Raw genomic sequence first — 15,426 nt, 5'->3', positions numbered from 1 at the left:
AACCAGGATGCTTGTTGGAACAGGTCTAAAAACCACTGATACTTTAGTATCAGTTTTGGGAGCCAGACAATTGTGCCACCCTTCTGGTAACCCTGGAGACTACTTGTACTAATCCCTGCTTTTCAAGGTTCTGTGGCAGCTAGAATTGCAGTTCTCATAACTGACTCTCTCACCTTAAATATCTTCCAAGTTTATGTCTGAGTGCCAAAAGTCATACAGAGAATAAACAACTTTATTTTATAACAGAATTACAGAAAGCAAAATATCACTTAATACAACTTCAAGCTGCTATAAATCTAATTTGGCATTTTAACTATACACAGAGTCAACAGCAACCCCCCCCCCCCCCCCAAACAAAAAACCCCCCTCCAAGAACAAAATAAAAATAAAATCCAAAATAATTAACAGGTTTTCTCAATGGCAGTCTCAAATGATGGTACTGTCTTACTACTTTATGAATGGAGCCCATCTTACACTTTTACTCAGTATCCCCAAAACCTGCATCAACCATTAGATGAAGCATGTGAAACGTATACCTTCTCAATAACAGAAATGTCAGTTCTAACATGAAGACAGTGAGGTTTAATAGAAAGCGAGCATTCTACACATGTATTCAAATAATGGAAGTGTTGAAATTTGGACACAGTAAGAAAAAAAGCACTAAGGTTTTAAGCTGCCTAGATCATCTTTTGTTGGAAGAAGAGAAAGCTATTTTGTTCTTCCTTCTTTCCTTATCTGGAATGCTGCAGACAGCAAAACATCTGCAAAAAGTTGAGCATTGGCACCAAAGTGCAAAAACGACACAGTGCTCAGTCAGAAGAAATGTGTCTGCAACTCTTTCTCCTCTATAGACTGCCACACCATCTCTGCTCCACAGAGAGGAGAACCTTAGAACAGAAAGAGTTACAGAGATATCAGTATAAAATTTATGCAAAGAAATATATTTTTTCAAATTTTAGGAAATGTTGTATTTTTATAAAAATCTTTGTTATGTGATACCATATATTTACCTGAATAATCTGAAAAAAAAAATATCTGTAAATTACTCCAGTAAGAGATTTCACTTGAAATATTTGGAAAAAACTATATCTAAATTAGTAAAGATCCCCCTTCCTGCACAATTACTACCTGCTCCAGTGAACAATGCTTTCCAGACTTCTTTTTTGTTCACTTTCATATGATTAAGAATCAGCTTCAAAAATACAAGTATTTGTGCAAAAGAAGATCATATCCTCTAAAACTTCATTTAAAAAAAAAATCTAAGAGTGTTAAGAAGTGGTTATAAAAAATAAACAAGAAAGATTGTAAGGGAATATAGACCAAAGATGTTAAAATGGAGTTTGGTATTGGCATTTAAGTCTTGAACATCTGGTCATCATTGCTAGGCTTGGTGAATTCGGTAGAGTAGTGATGACTTGGAATGATTACAGTTCTTCACGATCACGATCACCGTCAGTATCATTTTTACTTCTGGAAGAAAAAGGAGGGGGAAGATTACCTAAGCATTCATAACACATACTATGTGAATGTCACATCAGCAGAGTCAAAAAGTCATTTTTTCCATATACGTTATTTGGAGGGAAGGTTATTTCATAAAAAAAATGTTGCATCAACTAAAGCCCCCTTTGTTCATGAGGTAAACAGTAATTCAGTTTCTATCAATACTTTTCCTGCTTTAGTGTATCTTCTCCCTCCCCAAAATTCTCATGGTATTTTAATAGTCACCTCTTGCACAGTTTACTGAAAATTTTAATCCACATTCTAGTTCATAAATAAAATAAAAAAAGGAAGATATTTGTTCAATTAATAATCCCTCTGAATCAGTGTAATATCTCTCAGTTTTATTACAGAAAACAAGTCTACAAAAACAATACTGCCATAGTCATCGGGGCAGAGCTTTCATCACCTTAGAAACAACTAATCAAAATTTGTGGCATGACTCCAAGGCCTAAACACAATTGTCTAGAGCTGTTTCTGCAGTCCCACCAGCCCTTCAGTTGCTGCTACAGGAGGGCATACGGCTCTTGATGGTCAAGCTGCAGACATATTCAAGGCAATTCAGGTGGCCTGTGTTTAGACAACTAAATTTTTTCCTTCATGTTTAACTGAAAGGCATCATCAGTCAAATCACCAGGTCTCAAATACAAGAGCCAAATGGTGAAATGTCTTCATATTAGTCCTCTTTTACTCTCTCACAAGCATTTCGGACCAAGAGCTGTAAAGCAATTGGCAAACTCAGACAAGAACATCTGATGCTCTCCAATACACTGCAAGCACCATTCCACAATGTATATATTTCTCAAAAAAGAAAAAACCACCCTCAGCAGATGGAAGGAATTCTTTGAAAGTTTTTTCTGAATAAAATTTTTACAAAGTAGTTAAATATTTGATGAAGGATCAGAATCAACTTTGCAGCTGGTCACTAATGTATAACGTGGTGCAAATCTGCCAAGATTGTTTCTTCCTCCCATGACACAGTCCCTTCAAAAAAGATATTGTAATTACTTATATGGGATAGATTATGTTGAATACTGATTTGAAAGATACTTTTCTGGATTAAGGTAGCATGAAGAAACTGGCACATTTCACACTGATTAGTAACAAATGAAAAATGTGATGGTAGCACATATTATAATAGTAAATCCTTGTAAATCAAAATTATCTCTTCTGCTGTCTCAGTGTATCTTTCTACCTTAGATCCTGCTATGCAAATGCTGAAAATACAAGATGGATGGTTTGAGCGTGCATGTTTCATGTTGCTGTGTACCAATGGACCACTGAAATTACCTAAAATCACAGGCATTCTCCTTGCTACAAACTAATAGCTCTCTCAAAAGTGATGTGGATTTTTCCAAGCCCTTCTGGAGCATTTATGTGATGTGAGGATTCATCCACACATCCCTATCTCACAGTTCAGTACAGTTCCATGTCCTTTCCTGTGCTTTCAAAACAAAGCTGGAGCATACATGCTATACCCATTTTCAGTGACACTAAGCAACAAAGCTACAAAACAAATCCAACTGAACACTGAAATAAAGGTACAGTGAAAAAACATAGAGATTTGTGCAGAGTTCCTAATTTTTGGTAACTTTTCCCCAATCCTCCCTCACAAGCAACCCCCCTTTGTTATCTCCACAGTTTATAACATTATATAATGTTATAAAAATTAAAAAAGTATTAATGTTATAGCATTAATGTCCCGGTGAGTGTTGACCAAGCAATGCCTTGATCCATGTTGTTTTCCTGGTTTGCACAGTTATGAGCAAAAATTTTTCATTCCTTTTTCAAACACACAATAATCTCACCAAAACTGAAGAAATTGTCAGAGGGCAGCTCAAATTTAGCTCCACTGTGATGTAAAACCTCCAGCTTCTCACCAAGCTCAGAGGAAAGCTGGCCAAAAGGCAATTTATGAACTCACATAATCAAAACAAACATTGTAGTTCTAGCACAATCTGTATAGGGCCAGAAAAGGCAACCGGAACCACTTTGATGGAGAAGGTGGGTAAACTTTCTGTCTGCAGGCAGAGGGCAGGCATCCTACTGTTGTCCTCATGGACTTCTCCACGGCATTCAGCATGTGCTCTACGCAGTGCTGCAGGTAGCAGGAGTTCAGGACCAACTCCCAGAAGAGTTGATGTGTGCAGTGATGGGAACCAAGAATTCTGCCAACAGATGAGAAACACTCTCTCCCCAATACCTCACAACATGAAGCCTCCAACTGATCATATACATGACAACAGCTGGCAACGTGGCCCCTCCACTCCTATCCAGATGAAAGAAAAGCAAGACACTTGTGGGTAGATGAAATAAACTAAGGCTTTAGCCTATGTCTTTCAGCTGAAAATATGCATCTGTGATCAGTGACTTGTTCAGAAGACTCGGATTCCTTGATAATGGTCATCTTTCATAGAGTAGCATTCAGTAGGTGCACTTCATATCCTTGAAGCTTGCATCTTTTCTCCTCTGGATCACAGAAGTGATACCTGACAATGAAATCTTCAGCTCTTAGGAAACTCGGGCACAAGAATAAAACTGATCTTCTCAACATGAGAAATTATCAGGATTATGTGAAATACATCCTCCTCTCTTTATAGTAGTTTACATCAAATTTGGAATCAAGTCAGTGTCTCATTTTTCATATATTCCTTCATGAATACTTCATGAACAGTGCTCATGATATCTAGAAGTCTCCTGAAGCTGCAGGATGAAGTTTATGACAGGTAGTTTCCTTTGGTAAAAAATTTCATTCAATACTAAGGGAATGCATGCCTGTACAGGACCTAGGACTCTTCTCCATGGGCCACCACTGTCATTGTATAAGTTACTGAACTGAGGAAATAAGAATCATGTAATTTCTTTAAAAAATACAAAATCTATCTCTTTTACCTGGTCTCCCCCTACATTAACATTGATCTAAACGCATATTAAAAACTTAAAGTTGTACTAAACCAGTATTCCCTTGAGATGTGCCAATAACACCTGTGCTCTTCTAGCTAAATACAGAGACTCATCAGTAGAAACTAAAATGTCTCCCAATGAAGGCTTAAAACATTGCTTTTTAAACATCATTTATTGTTTAATCTCTCCTATTGTTATTTAACCATGCCAAATGAAACCTTTCCCCTGAATCTGAATCTACAATTAACAAAACCATCAAGTCTGGAAAATCTGAAGCTGCAGTTTCATTACATCACCCAGTGTGACAAGCAAAGGAAATTTGAAGCTTTATACTCCCAAATGGTTACTGAGCTTTAAGACATTAGCCTATAACTACTGCAGCAGCAGGTTTATTCAGTGTTCATTCTGATCCTTCTGTTGAATACATCAAGGAGGGCAGGGGGTTTTTTTGTTTTTCTTTTTTTCATTCCTAGAAATGAGGGCCTAATAAACTGACATTCCTTCAAATACCTCTTTCAACCAGTAAGAGTCTTTAAAACTTGAGTTTGCAAGGTATTTACCTCCTTGCCTGGGAAAACGATAAAAGGTTAAATATTGCAGTGTGCTTAGGACTAAGAATTAGCTGACTAAATTAAAATGTCCAGGTGTGCCCTTTCACTACTGGGAACTGCATGTAGTCTTCCCGCTAAACAACCAAGATATAATTACAATTAATGTCAGATTGGACTTGAGATAAAAATTCTTATGCTAACAGTCTACTATTAGTGCCTGTTTCAACTCACCATTTTGTGATAGCATGTATCAAAGACACCCCAGATATTTCAAGCCTTTTATTACACAACGCAACAGAAAACTGTTGCTACATTTTCCTATGTTAATGTCCTGGGTTTGGCTGGGATAGAGTTAATTTTCTTCCTAGTAGCTGGTACAGTGTTGTGTTTTGGATTTAGTGTGAGAATAATGTTGATAACACACTGATGTTTTCAGTTGTTGCTAAGCAGTGGTTAGACTAAGTCAAGGATTTTTCAGCTTCTCATGCCCAGCCAGCAAGAAGGCTGGAGGGGCACAAGAAGTTGGGAGGGGACACAGCCAGGGCAGCTGACCCAAACTGGCCAAAGGGGTATTCCATACCATGTGACGTCATGTCCAGTATATAAACTGGGGGGAGTAGGCCTGGTGGGATCACTGCTCGGGAACTAACTGGGCATCATTGGTGAGTGGTGAGCAATTGCATTGTGCATCTCTTGTTTTGTATATTCCAATCCTTTTTATTACTATTGTCATTTTATTATTGTTTTTATTATCATTATTATTTTCTTCCTTTCTGTCCTATTAAACTGTTCTTATCTCAACCCACAAGTTCTACTTTTTTTTTTCCTAATTCTCTCCCCCATCCCACTGGGGGGGGGGGGGATTGAGTGAGCAGCTGCGTGGTGCTTAGTTGCTGGCTGAGGTTAAACCACGACAGTTAACTACATACATAAGCTTACCTGAAGTATTTGCTTGAGGGCATTTTTGATCTTACTCTTCATCTTCCTCAGCAAGTTCAGTTTCTTTGTGCACCACCACTCTTGTGACAGACATATCAGGGTGCTGTTCTTTGGCTTCTTTGATTGCCTGTGCCAGGGCCTGCAAATGTATTTGAAATATGTAACTCAATAACAGCAAAAGGACATTCATGTGGAACCACAGAATGGGAAAGAAGCATTGGAATTTTGGTTATAATTGTTCAGAACTCTAAATTCCTGAACTTCAGAGGGCTCAGGGGTAAAAAAACCCCAACCCCCAAACCCCAAAACCAACCAACCCCCAAAACCCCCCCCCCCCCCCCCCGCTAAAAATTCACCAAAATTTCCAGGAAGTAACCAATAACCATAAAGTTATCCTGTACCTCTAGCTCATTCCAGAAGACAAAAAGTATTCTTATACCCCAGAAGTTTTTGAACTTCTGCAACATATCTAGCAAATAGATTTCACAAGAATGTACACAGTACGAAAAAATAAGAGTGCCCTTCAGTTTCCTGAACAAAATGGAAAGATACTTTGGAATGTGTACGAAGTATGGTACTGAAATTCTGGAAGAAGATCATAACAGAAATTTCTTTCTCATTACAAAAATCTCCTTTTTCTCCTTTTTCTAGTTTAAGAGAACTCTCTCTAGCTTAACTCATGGAAGTGTAAATAGAAGTATTATTCAGTTTCTTATAATCCCCCCTCCACATTTTAAGAAATTTTATCTTCTTAAGAGATGTTCCAATATACACAGCTGGCAGTTGGACGAGTCCAACTGAAATATTCTATTCTATTCTATTCTACACAAGGCTTTACAGTCAACCACATAAGAGCACCCTCTGAGGCAGAACAGGCAAAAAAGCACCTGGAACCTTCCTCTGATCTAAATCTTATTTCAGTGAGCTGTACTACTGTTGGAACCCAACACAAGAAAAAAAAAAAAAAGAAACTGGAAGGCATTCTGAGGCAACAGCAAGCTCACTGTTCACCTTAGTATCAACCACAACTAAAAAAACCCCCAAATATACTAGAAAGAGCAAGAAAAATATAATGCAACAAAAAAGTTTATCTTAATTTAGAAAAGCTACAATTTCCCGAGCCATTGGTGGTAAGTGGGAGATGAAATAACTAACTCTGAAGAGAGACTGGAAACATCACCATTAGCCACCTTAACTATTATATCATAATGAATCTGAAATCCTATTAAGGAAATATGTACAGAAGAATACACAGTGTGCATTGGTACAATACAGACATTTGCTGATGTATTAATCCTAACAATTTTTTATTAGTTCATCTTTTACAATAAGCCAAGTGTAATCTCTGTAGTACAAATGAGGATTTAAAAGAAAGTGGCTGCTGAGATTTAAGAATCAGTGTTTTTAATCAAATCATAAACAATAAAAAAACCTTATGTCTCTAATTGTTAAATTACAACAATACAAGCATCTGTATTCTGAAACTCCAAATTAAAATACTATTTTCCTGTTGAAAAAAGTTTTAGTGATGAGTTTTAGGGAGCTAAAAGACAAAAGAATAAACATCCAGCATGTAGTTTGTGCATTTAAAGAGCTCCATATCCACTGAAGAAAAAGGGGTAGAGATTTCTTAAATCTCTTAAAAGCTGCTCACTGCTGCTTTAAACTTCAGTGATTAAAACTGTATTTTGTACTTCCTTTTTCATAATTTCATTTTTTACTTGATTACCCACTTATCTCAAAACAAAGAAGGGCTTAGAGAATTGTCTGGTATACTAAAGGTATTGTGTGACCTTTCCAGATGTCTGAAGTGCACTGAACGCGTGTCAAGGCAAACAAGAGCCATGCCTGACGTTGAACAGCCCTGTCATTTAATTATGAGTTTCAAGAAGAGATTCAACCTGTCAAGAGCCACTTTCTGGAGGCAAATCAAAATGTGAAATTAAATTCCCTGAGAGCTCTCAGTATATTACAATTAAGAAGTTAAATTAAATCCTGTTATGTTGATTTGTGTAGCTTTCATAAAGTTAGAATTGGATTCACTGCAACTTTATGCAGAAGCTAGGCTTTTCCATTTGTATTATCCAGTGACTGTTGATTGACTTTGTTACTATAGTTTTTCAGATCAAAAACAATAAAAATTGTGTCATCATCGCTACAAAGATAATTGCACTTTCTCAATTATTTTTCTGTGTACTGCTCGAATTCAGCCTTCTTAACTGGGCAGGTAGATTTTAACCTTAGTTTCTAAGGCATTGTAAAATACTGCTTTGGTACCAATAGAGATGAAAGGTACTTACATAAGATTCCAGAAGATCAACAATTACTTTTGTTATACAGAATTTTATATATACAAGTCAAACACTATTTTTTAAATTTGAGCAGTTTATGCTTTCATATATTTCAAAGCTTTCAGTCAAAACGAGTGCTGCACTCAGATGTTGCTGGCACAATTCAGTAGAAACTCCCATCTATCCAGATTAATGTATCGAAATAAGATTATTTTAGTAATGCTTTTCCTCCCAAATGGCAAAAGCAGCACTAAATAAATTGTCTCTTCCAAAGAAAGCAATCCCTTTAGAAATAGTAAGAAATCCATTCACATGATCTATGATGCAGAGTTACGAATGCTGTTTTTCTTTCAGTTGTATTCTAAAGGCTCCTTATTCACAAAATGTGATTGCTTAACAACTTTGCCACAATTAACAGTCTCAGGGTCTTTCTATGTCCTCTTATTCAACTTCTCTACCTTTCTCTTATTTCAGGTTTCTGAAATATCATCTAGATCTCACTGGACTACAAAAGCACATTGTAAGTGTTAACAGCTTACATACTCACCTCATCATGGTCAATATCTGCATCTCCAGTAATGACAATGCGCTTCTCAATTCTTGTTTCTGATACCCCACCTTTTACCATCTACACTTGGCACAAAAAAAAGGAAGAAAACATCATTGTAATTATTCCATACTGCCACAAAGCACTCCTTTCTGTTGCACTGAAACAAATAAATTCCTGTGACTGAGTTGCAATTAGTAGTAAATATTCTTGGTGCTAAATCATCCTTTCCTTTTTCAGTTATGCAGTTAGTCACATTCTAGTAATTGCTAAACTTGATAAAAACCAAGCCATAGAGAATTCTTTCTGTTACTGGAGCCCAAGTTTGAACAGATCTAGATATGCAGACAAACTGGAATTCCAGCTTCTTCCACCACATAAATCTGGCAACACGAAAATTCTAGGAGTCTTTTCTTTGATTTCAACCCATCTATCATGGGCCTCTTCTCAGTCTCTGAAGAATCCTATGCCATTAAATACAAAAACAATTTGGTTTTCAGTTCTGCTGTTCATGGACCTTAGTGAGATATTTTCAACATATTTCACATTGCTGATGGAAATAATCTTGTGCTTTATTTCTTACTCTCATGATTGAAACATTTTAGCTTACAGAAAAACTCTCACAGAAATCATATTATATGCTTTTTAAAAAAAAAAAAAAGCCTGTATAAGAGAAAAGAATAAACTACTACTAAAGATACACTAACCGTACTAGGAAAGATTCAAATGTTAAGAACACCATTAGAATATTAAAACTATTTTGGCAGATCACTTTATCAATAACGAACAGTTTGGGATGTAAAACAGAAAGTTTAGAAAATTTAGAGTGTCTTTTAAATTGACGATAAGCAGTTGGTAAGAAAAGATAAGGATCTGGTGCATTGTGGTAATCCCAGTATTTTTTTAAGTGAAAGACAAGACTGAAACCATTTTCTTTAGTGGCTCTTTCCAAAAAGCAGCATTATTTGACATCTGAACTTGACAAGTGAATGTACACTTTTTTAACCCTCCCCCCTCTAGCTGTGGTAGCACAATTTATTGAATAAAGACTTTTTCCTAAAATGGTGGTGGCTTAATGATTCCAAAAGGGAACAGGAAACTGAAAAGGACCTGTTGACTAGTCTGTATAACAAAACATACACATTTTAAATTCTGAGCTTACTCTATTTCATGTGATTTATCTGACAACTTTCCAACATAATCCTTCCACTGTCATTCTGTGAATACAACTTTCAATCTTAAGAATATTTCAACCTTTAGAATACATATACTGAATATATACCCAATGAGCAGTGAATTATTGTTCCACTCTACGATGATGTGAAGCTTCTTTGTCTTGGGGGGAAAAAATCCCAAACTCACACCTTATGTTTCCCTCCTCCCTTCTGCTTTACCCTAAACAATGCTTTCTGTAAATTTCTTGGAAAATTATGTGAAGAGTTCAAAGACAAGCATTCAAAACTGTGTTGCTGGGACACACCTGAAATTTTATAAATATTTACATAAATTAATAATAAGAATAATCATCAGCATCATCATGCTTTGGTAGTTCTAAAATGCTCTGGCATGAAACATTACATGAGACTGAAACAGATGTGATGTCCTGTTAACACTGAGTTTTCCTTTCCTTTTCAAGCATGGACTTGCAGAGCACATAATTCAGCATCAAAATATGCTTGCAAAGTAATCTAGTGGTATGATCTGTTTTTAAATATGGTCTAAACCTAGCAGCACAAGGATCATCAACACAAAGGCTGAGAAAACATTGTTTCACTTCATCCTTATAACTGATGCCTTTAGCATGGCTCCTGCAGACCTCAGACAAATCAGTTACATTAACAAAGAGTGATGACAGGACCAAAACTGTAGAAATTTAGGTACATACCCATTTGTCAAACACAGAAATAAGACCTATATGAAGTACTGAAAACTGAATCATATTTTTCTCCCTTTCCCTGTCCTGTTACCAGATATTGCTGCTTATTCATTAGGGCTTCTCTGTTCAAAATCTGTGCACAGAAGGATTAACTCTCACACGTGCCTGGGATTAATCCAATCCATTTCAAGTCAGTTTTCTTCAATAAATTAGCAGATATATGAAAAGCTTCATGTAAGACTTTATTTTGAGGGTTTGGGTTATTTTAGTTCAGAGAGACATTATTCTATTTTACCTTTGTGATGTGTGTAGTTGTGGTAGTAGAAATTGACTCTGATGTAATTGTCTGTGCACTCAGCAGCACACCAGCATTGCCGCCAGCACTGCCATCAAACTGTAAGGCAAAAAAAAAAAAAAAAAAAAAGGTATTTTTGTATTTTGGCATTTAAAAGCTTTGTTTTCACAGGAGAAAAAGCTGGTTTTCTTACTAAACACATTCTTTAGTTCAGTTAGAACTGAAATCTAAATAGAAACTATCCAAGTTACTGAGTCATGTAAGACTGTTATGGTTCATTCTTGTGGAAAAGAAGAATTTATGAATATTAAAATATTATGAATATTATGAATATTATGAATATTTATGAATATTACTTTATTTTTTATGAATAAAGTTACACGTTCCTTTCAGGAGCAATGACATGTTTTAATCAAGTTTCCAAAACTAAATATGAGTTATACATTTGCAGACAGCAGTTAAGTCCTTATATAAAAAAAAACACTGAGAACTTCAGAAGTAACACTGCTTTGTCTACAAACATTTCATTTACCTAATTCATAGCCAAAGTATAATCTTAGCTGCTAGAAAAAAAGTATAGTTTTTTGAAAAGCATTTTTTGGACATTATCTATTTTGATCTACAAGTAACAGGAATAAAAACCAGCTTGCAAACAATATAATAACCCAGTCACCATACCTGTGGAGATTCATATGTGATAGTTTTAGTTTCTGTTTGAACAATTGGAACTTCTTTAGTGGAGATTTCAGTTCTCTGTGTGGCATCTGAAATGGTTACCATCTCTGTTTTCACTACTGGAGGCTGTGGTGCAAGAAATAACCAATCAATTCAAAAGACAGAAGAATGTTTGTAAAGTGGACCAAGAAAACACAACCAAAACCGCAAGAAAATAGTAACAATAAGGTAAGCATTTGACTGTCTTCCCAATCAAAAAGCATGCAAAAAATAAGCAAAGTGAAATGAAGGCTAATACAGGAGACCTCTAGTATCTACATAACATGGTAGAAAAATTTAATCTCCTAATAACCTTGCCAAAGTTCTGTGTTTCAGCCAACGGGACATATTACAGAAGGCAACTGCTAAAACCAAGCTGCAACACTTGTACTGAAAATGTGTAAAAGAGCATCACTAGGGCAAAATAATAATAATAATAATAATAATAATAATAATATCTTAGTTTGCATAAAGAAGCTGATCGCTAGCTCAGCTGGATAAGCTTCATATTAGAACTAATCTGGGAAAATACCTATCATTGCTCAGTCAAACTGCAAATAAGGACTAGAAATTCCAAGGAAATTACGTAAAAGTTTATCTTTTTAATACGTACTACTTCTGGAACAGAAAAACAACTTTGACAACTGGCTTTTAAGCAGTCTACAGTCAAAGTAATAATTCTGGAAATCAATGGCTTCTTTGACAACAATTCTAAAAAGCCATTTTAACCATTTAGAGTTAGCTAGTCGTGTTCTCTGCAATATTGCAAAGAAAGCAATTAACCAGGGGTCTGTAAGCCAGTGAACTTGCGACTTGACTTATTGGAGCAAATTTTCAATATATTTAGGAACTTAAAAAAAATATATATAGTAAAAGCCTTTTGATGTTTTTATAGAGGCATCAGTGGCTATCTCCCATTGGTTTTGGATGCACATGGGGGGAAATCCCAAGAGAAAGAAAAAAAAAAAAAATCCTTCCTTTCCCTCACACACACTTGCACACACAGCAGCCTTTCTCCTCTTCCTCCAAACTAGCTATATTTTTAGGAAGTGTGGGTCTCTGCAACTTCTACAGTTATATCTTATAAACTAATTCTTTCACATCATTAATCAGACCACCTGTGTATGCAAAAGACAACAAAAGAAGGAAGGTGTTTGCATTTAAGTGCAAAGGAAAAAAAAAAATTCCCACCATTACAAGAACAAGCAGGTAGATTAACTGGGAAAAATTGTAGCCAACCCAATTGTTGAAAAACCCAGCAGAAGATCATGACAACATTACAAAGAGACGCATCCCTGCGCTTCATTTTTTCCCCTTCTGCTTCTTTGTAAAGTTTGGCCAGTAATGAGCCCTTCAACCTTATTTGGCTTAAAACAACTCATAGTGACTGGAACCCATGCATGCTTCCCTAAATACCTACTTCACTAGAAGACTTCACAGTAAGATTGTGATATATGCCTCACCCCTTTACAATGCAGTGCTCTCACCTATGCGATTTCTAGCCATACTTATTCTAGTCTATAAATCCCTAACATTTTTAAAAAGAAAAAAAAAAAAAAAAGGCAAGAAAAGCAGGGGGGGGGGGGGGGAACAAAAATTTGTGACGGGTGTTTTCTAATTTCAATTGCCAATAGTTTTCCAATCACAATTACATGTCATGGACGTGTCAAAAACAATTGACAAATAGACAAGACGAGACTTAAAACATTGGAAACATGTAAATAATAAATATACATTATGTATGTGCATATAAAATAAGGGAGAGATAAAAAGGAGATGTCAGTCTTCGGAAGGTTTGCCTTACTGGTGATTCTCACTCAGTTCTAGCAAAAAGTCAGAAACCATAACTGAAGGAGACAGAATTTCACTGCTCATCAATGGTTTCCCCTTCCAAATGATCTGAATCTTGTTGGATGCCTGAAGAGCTGGAGAAATAGGAGAAGAAGAAAGGCAGGTATATTTTCACCCCAAGAAAGATCTCTGCTTAATCTAGTTGTCAAACTGTTCTACCATTTACCTCAGAACAACAAATTATTTGTGGTGCAACATCAATGTCAACATGAGACACATCTCCATTGAGTTTGAGCTGTTCTTCCTCTTTTTCTTCACCTAAATCTTGCTTAATTTCCTCTGACAAATTCTTCTCTTCTGTAGCTATGGTAACTGCATTTTCCTGGACCAAATCTTCAGCTGTAACTTGTGTGTGCTCAACTGGTACATTTAGTTTACTGCCTTCTGGTGTGGCTTCCACATGCTGTATTTTTTCTTCATGTTCTTTCTTTTTCATGTCTTCCTCTTCTTCCTGTTCTTCCCTGATGACTTCCTCAATTGCCCTATGATGTGGCTGGTATTCTCCCACCTCTTCATCCTCACTCTCACTACTACTGCTGCTGCTGCTACTATCTGATGGCAATGATGAAGAGTCCTTTTTTGACAGATGTTCCACCTTACATGTTTCCCCAGCATCAGTGGCAACTTGCATTTTCCCTTTGTTGGTTTCATCTACGACTAGTGTTTCTTCTATCCCAACCTCTGCCTGCTTCTTCTCCTCCACTATGTCCAGAGTCTCATGTGAACTCTGCACAAAAACACGGATGAGGAAAAACAAAAGTAGAGTATATGAATAAATTAAAATGATGGAAACAAAATCAGCTGATGTCTGGTTCATGTCATGTAGAAGACAAAAGATGGTTGTGATGGTTAGCTGAAAAAGGAAGGAAAGAAAGAATGAAGATGGATTGGAAGAGTTAGAGCCAAATTTAACTATGGAAAAAATCAGTAGAACCTTATCAGCATCGCTGACTCCAGTACAAGGCCCTTCTGCTCTGGTAGCATGTCTCTGTGAAACAAAAAGCAATCAGAGGACAAAAATCAATGCATAACCCCTTTCAACAGCGCAACACCCTCCAAGCAAGCTTTTAAGAATGTATATACATGATACTAGACAGACACTGTGTATTCACTGCAAGATTCACATAGGACTGTGCTCATTTCCTTCCACTTGATGGAAATATTCCATTCAAAAGTAGGTAAGAATTATGGACATTATTAATTGGGATAAGAATTTAATTATGAAAGACCGAAAATAAAAGCATGAATGCACTGGGCAATGATGCTACTGAGGCAGTTATTTCTCTCAGTTAAATCAGGAATTAAGAATAAATAATATTAAGGGGCAGTAAAAAAACCAAAACCGAAACAAACCTGTTTAGTACTCTACTATCAGTTTATCATCACACAGAATAAAAAGAGACTTTATTGTAAGATTTTTATTAGTTGTTCATCTTTGGTCTGTTACTTTATGAAACTTAATAGGTAACAAGCGGGAGACTGTTTAGGGTGGTGTGTTGTCAGAACGGCAATACATGATTACCAAGATGATCCCATGAGGATGCAGTTTGGAGGCCAACTGATGAGCTTAAAGCAGTTTTATTAGTACTCGTTCCGTAACAAAACGATCTGTGATGGCTATCCCAGACAGCCCCCCGTAAATTACGTGTTAGGTAGGTTTTTTTGATCTGACGTATTTTTAGTGACCAGTCTGCAGCAAAATTTGAGTTGGAACAGTAAGAACACAAAAGCCGACACATCATCTGTGACTTAATCCTAGCTTTTACTGCTGCTGACCAAGGAAAGCACCTGCCCGGCGTGAGCCAGCCTTCCCCGTGAAGCTTAACCAGGCACCAGCCAGCACTTCGAACTGAGCTCGCTAGCCGGCTCGCTCTCCCCTCTTCAAAGAAGCGACCAGCTTACCGGCTCTGACACGCGAGAAGCAGGCTGCAGGCCGCCGCTCCGGCCTCTCTACGGCTTTG

General features: G+C 36.6%; 1 protein-coding gene across 1 annotated transcript in view; it reads right to left on the bottom strand.

Moving 5' to 3' along the window:
- Positions 1-221: 221 nt before the first annotated feature.
- The window catches only part of EPB41L2 (erythrocyte membrane protein band 4.1-like 2), a 71,951-nt gene continuing 56,746 nt past the window's right edge, over positions 222-15,426 (bottom strand). The window contains exons 14-19 of the mRNA XM_010574703.1: positions 13,632-14,192; positions 11,579-11,701; positions 10,901-10,999; positions 8,730-8,810; positions 5,892-6,030; positions 222-1,470 (exon numbers count right to left, since the gene is read on the bottom strand). Of these exons, the coding sequence (XP_010573005.1) occupies positions 5,923-6,030; positions 8,730-8,810; positions 10,901-10,999; positions 11,579-11,701; positions 13,632-14,192 (972 nt within the window). The 3' untranslated portion in view covers positions 222-1,470; positions 5,892-5,922. The remainder of the gene's footprint in view (positions 1,471-5,891; positions 6,031-8,729; positions 8,811-10,900; positions 11,000-11,578; positions 11,702-13,631; positions 14,193-15,426) is intronic.

The sequence above is a fragment of the Haliaeetus leucocephalus genome, unplaced genomic scaffold (genome assembly GCF_000737465.1).
Source record: "Haliaeetus leucocephalus isolate CR32 unplaced genomic scaffold, Haliaeetus_leucocephalus-4.0 Scaffold450, whole genome shotgun sequence".
Lineage (NCBI taxonomy): Eukaryota > Metazoa > Chordata > Aves > Accipitriformes > Accipitridae > Haliaeetus > Haliaeetus leucocephalus.
The sequence above is the reverse complement of the archived record's forward strand: the minus strand, read 5'-3'. Positions and strand labels throughout refer to the sequence as shown.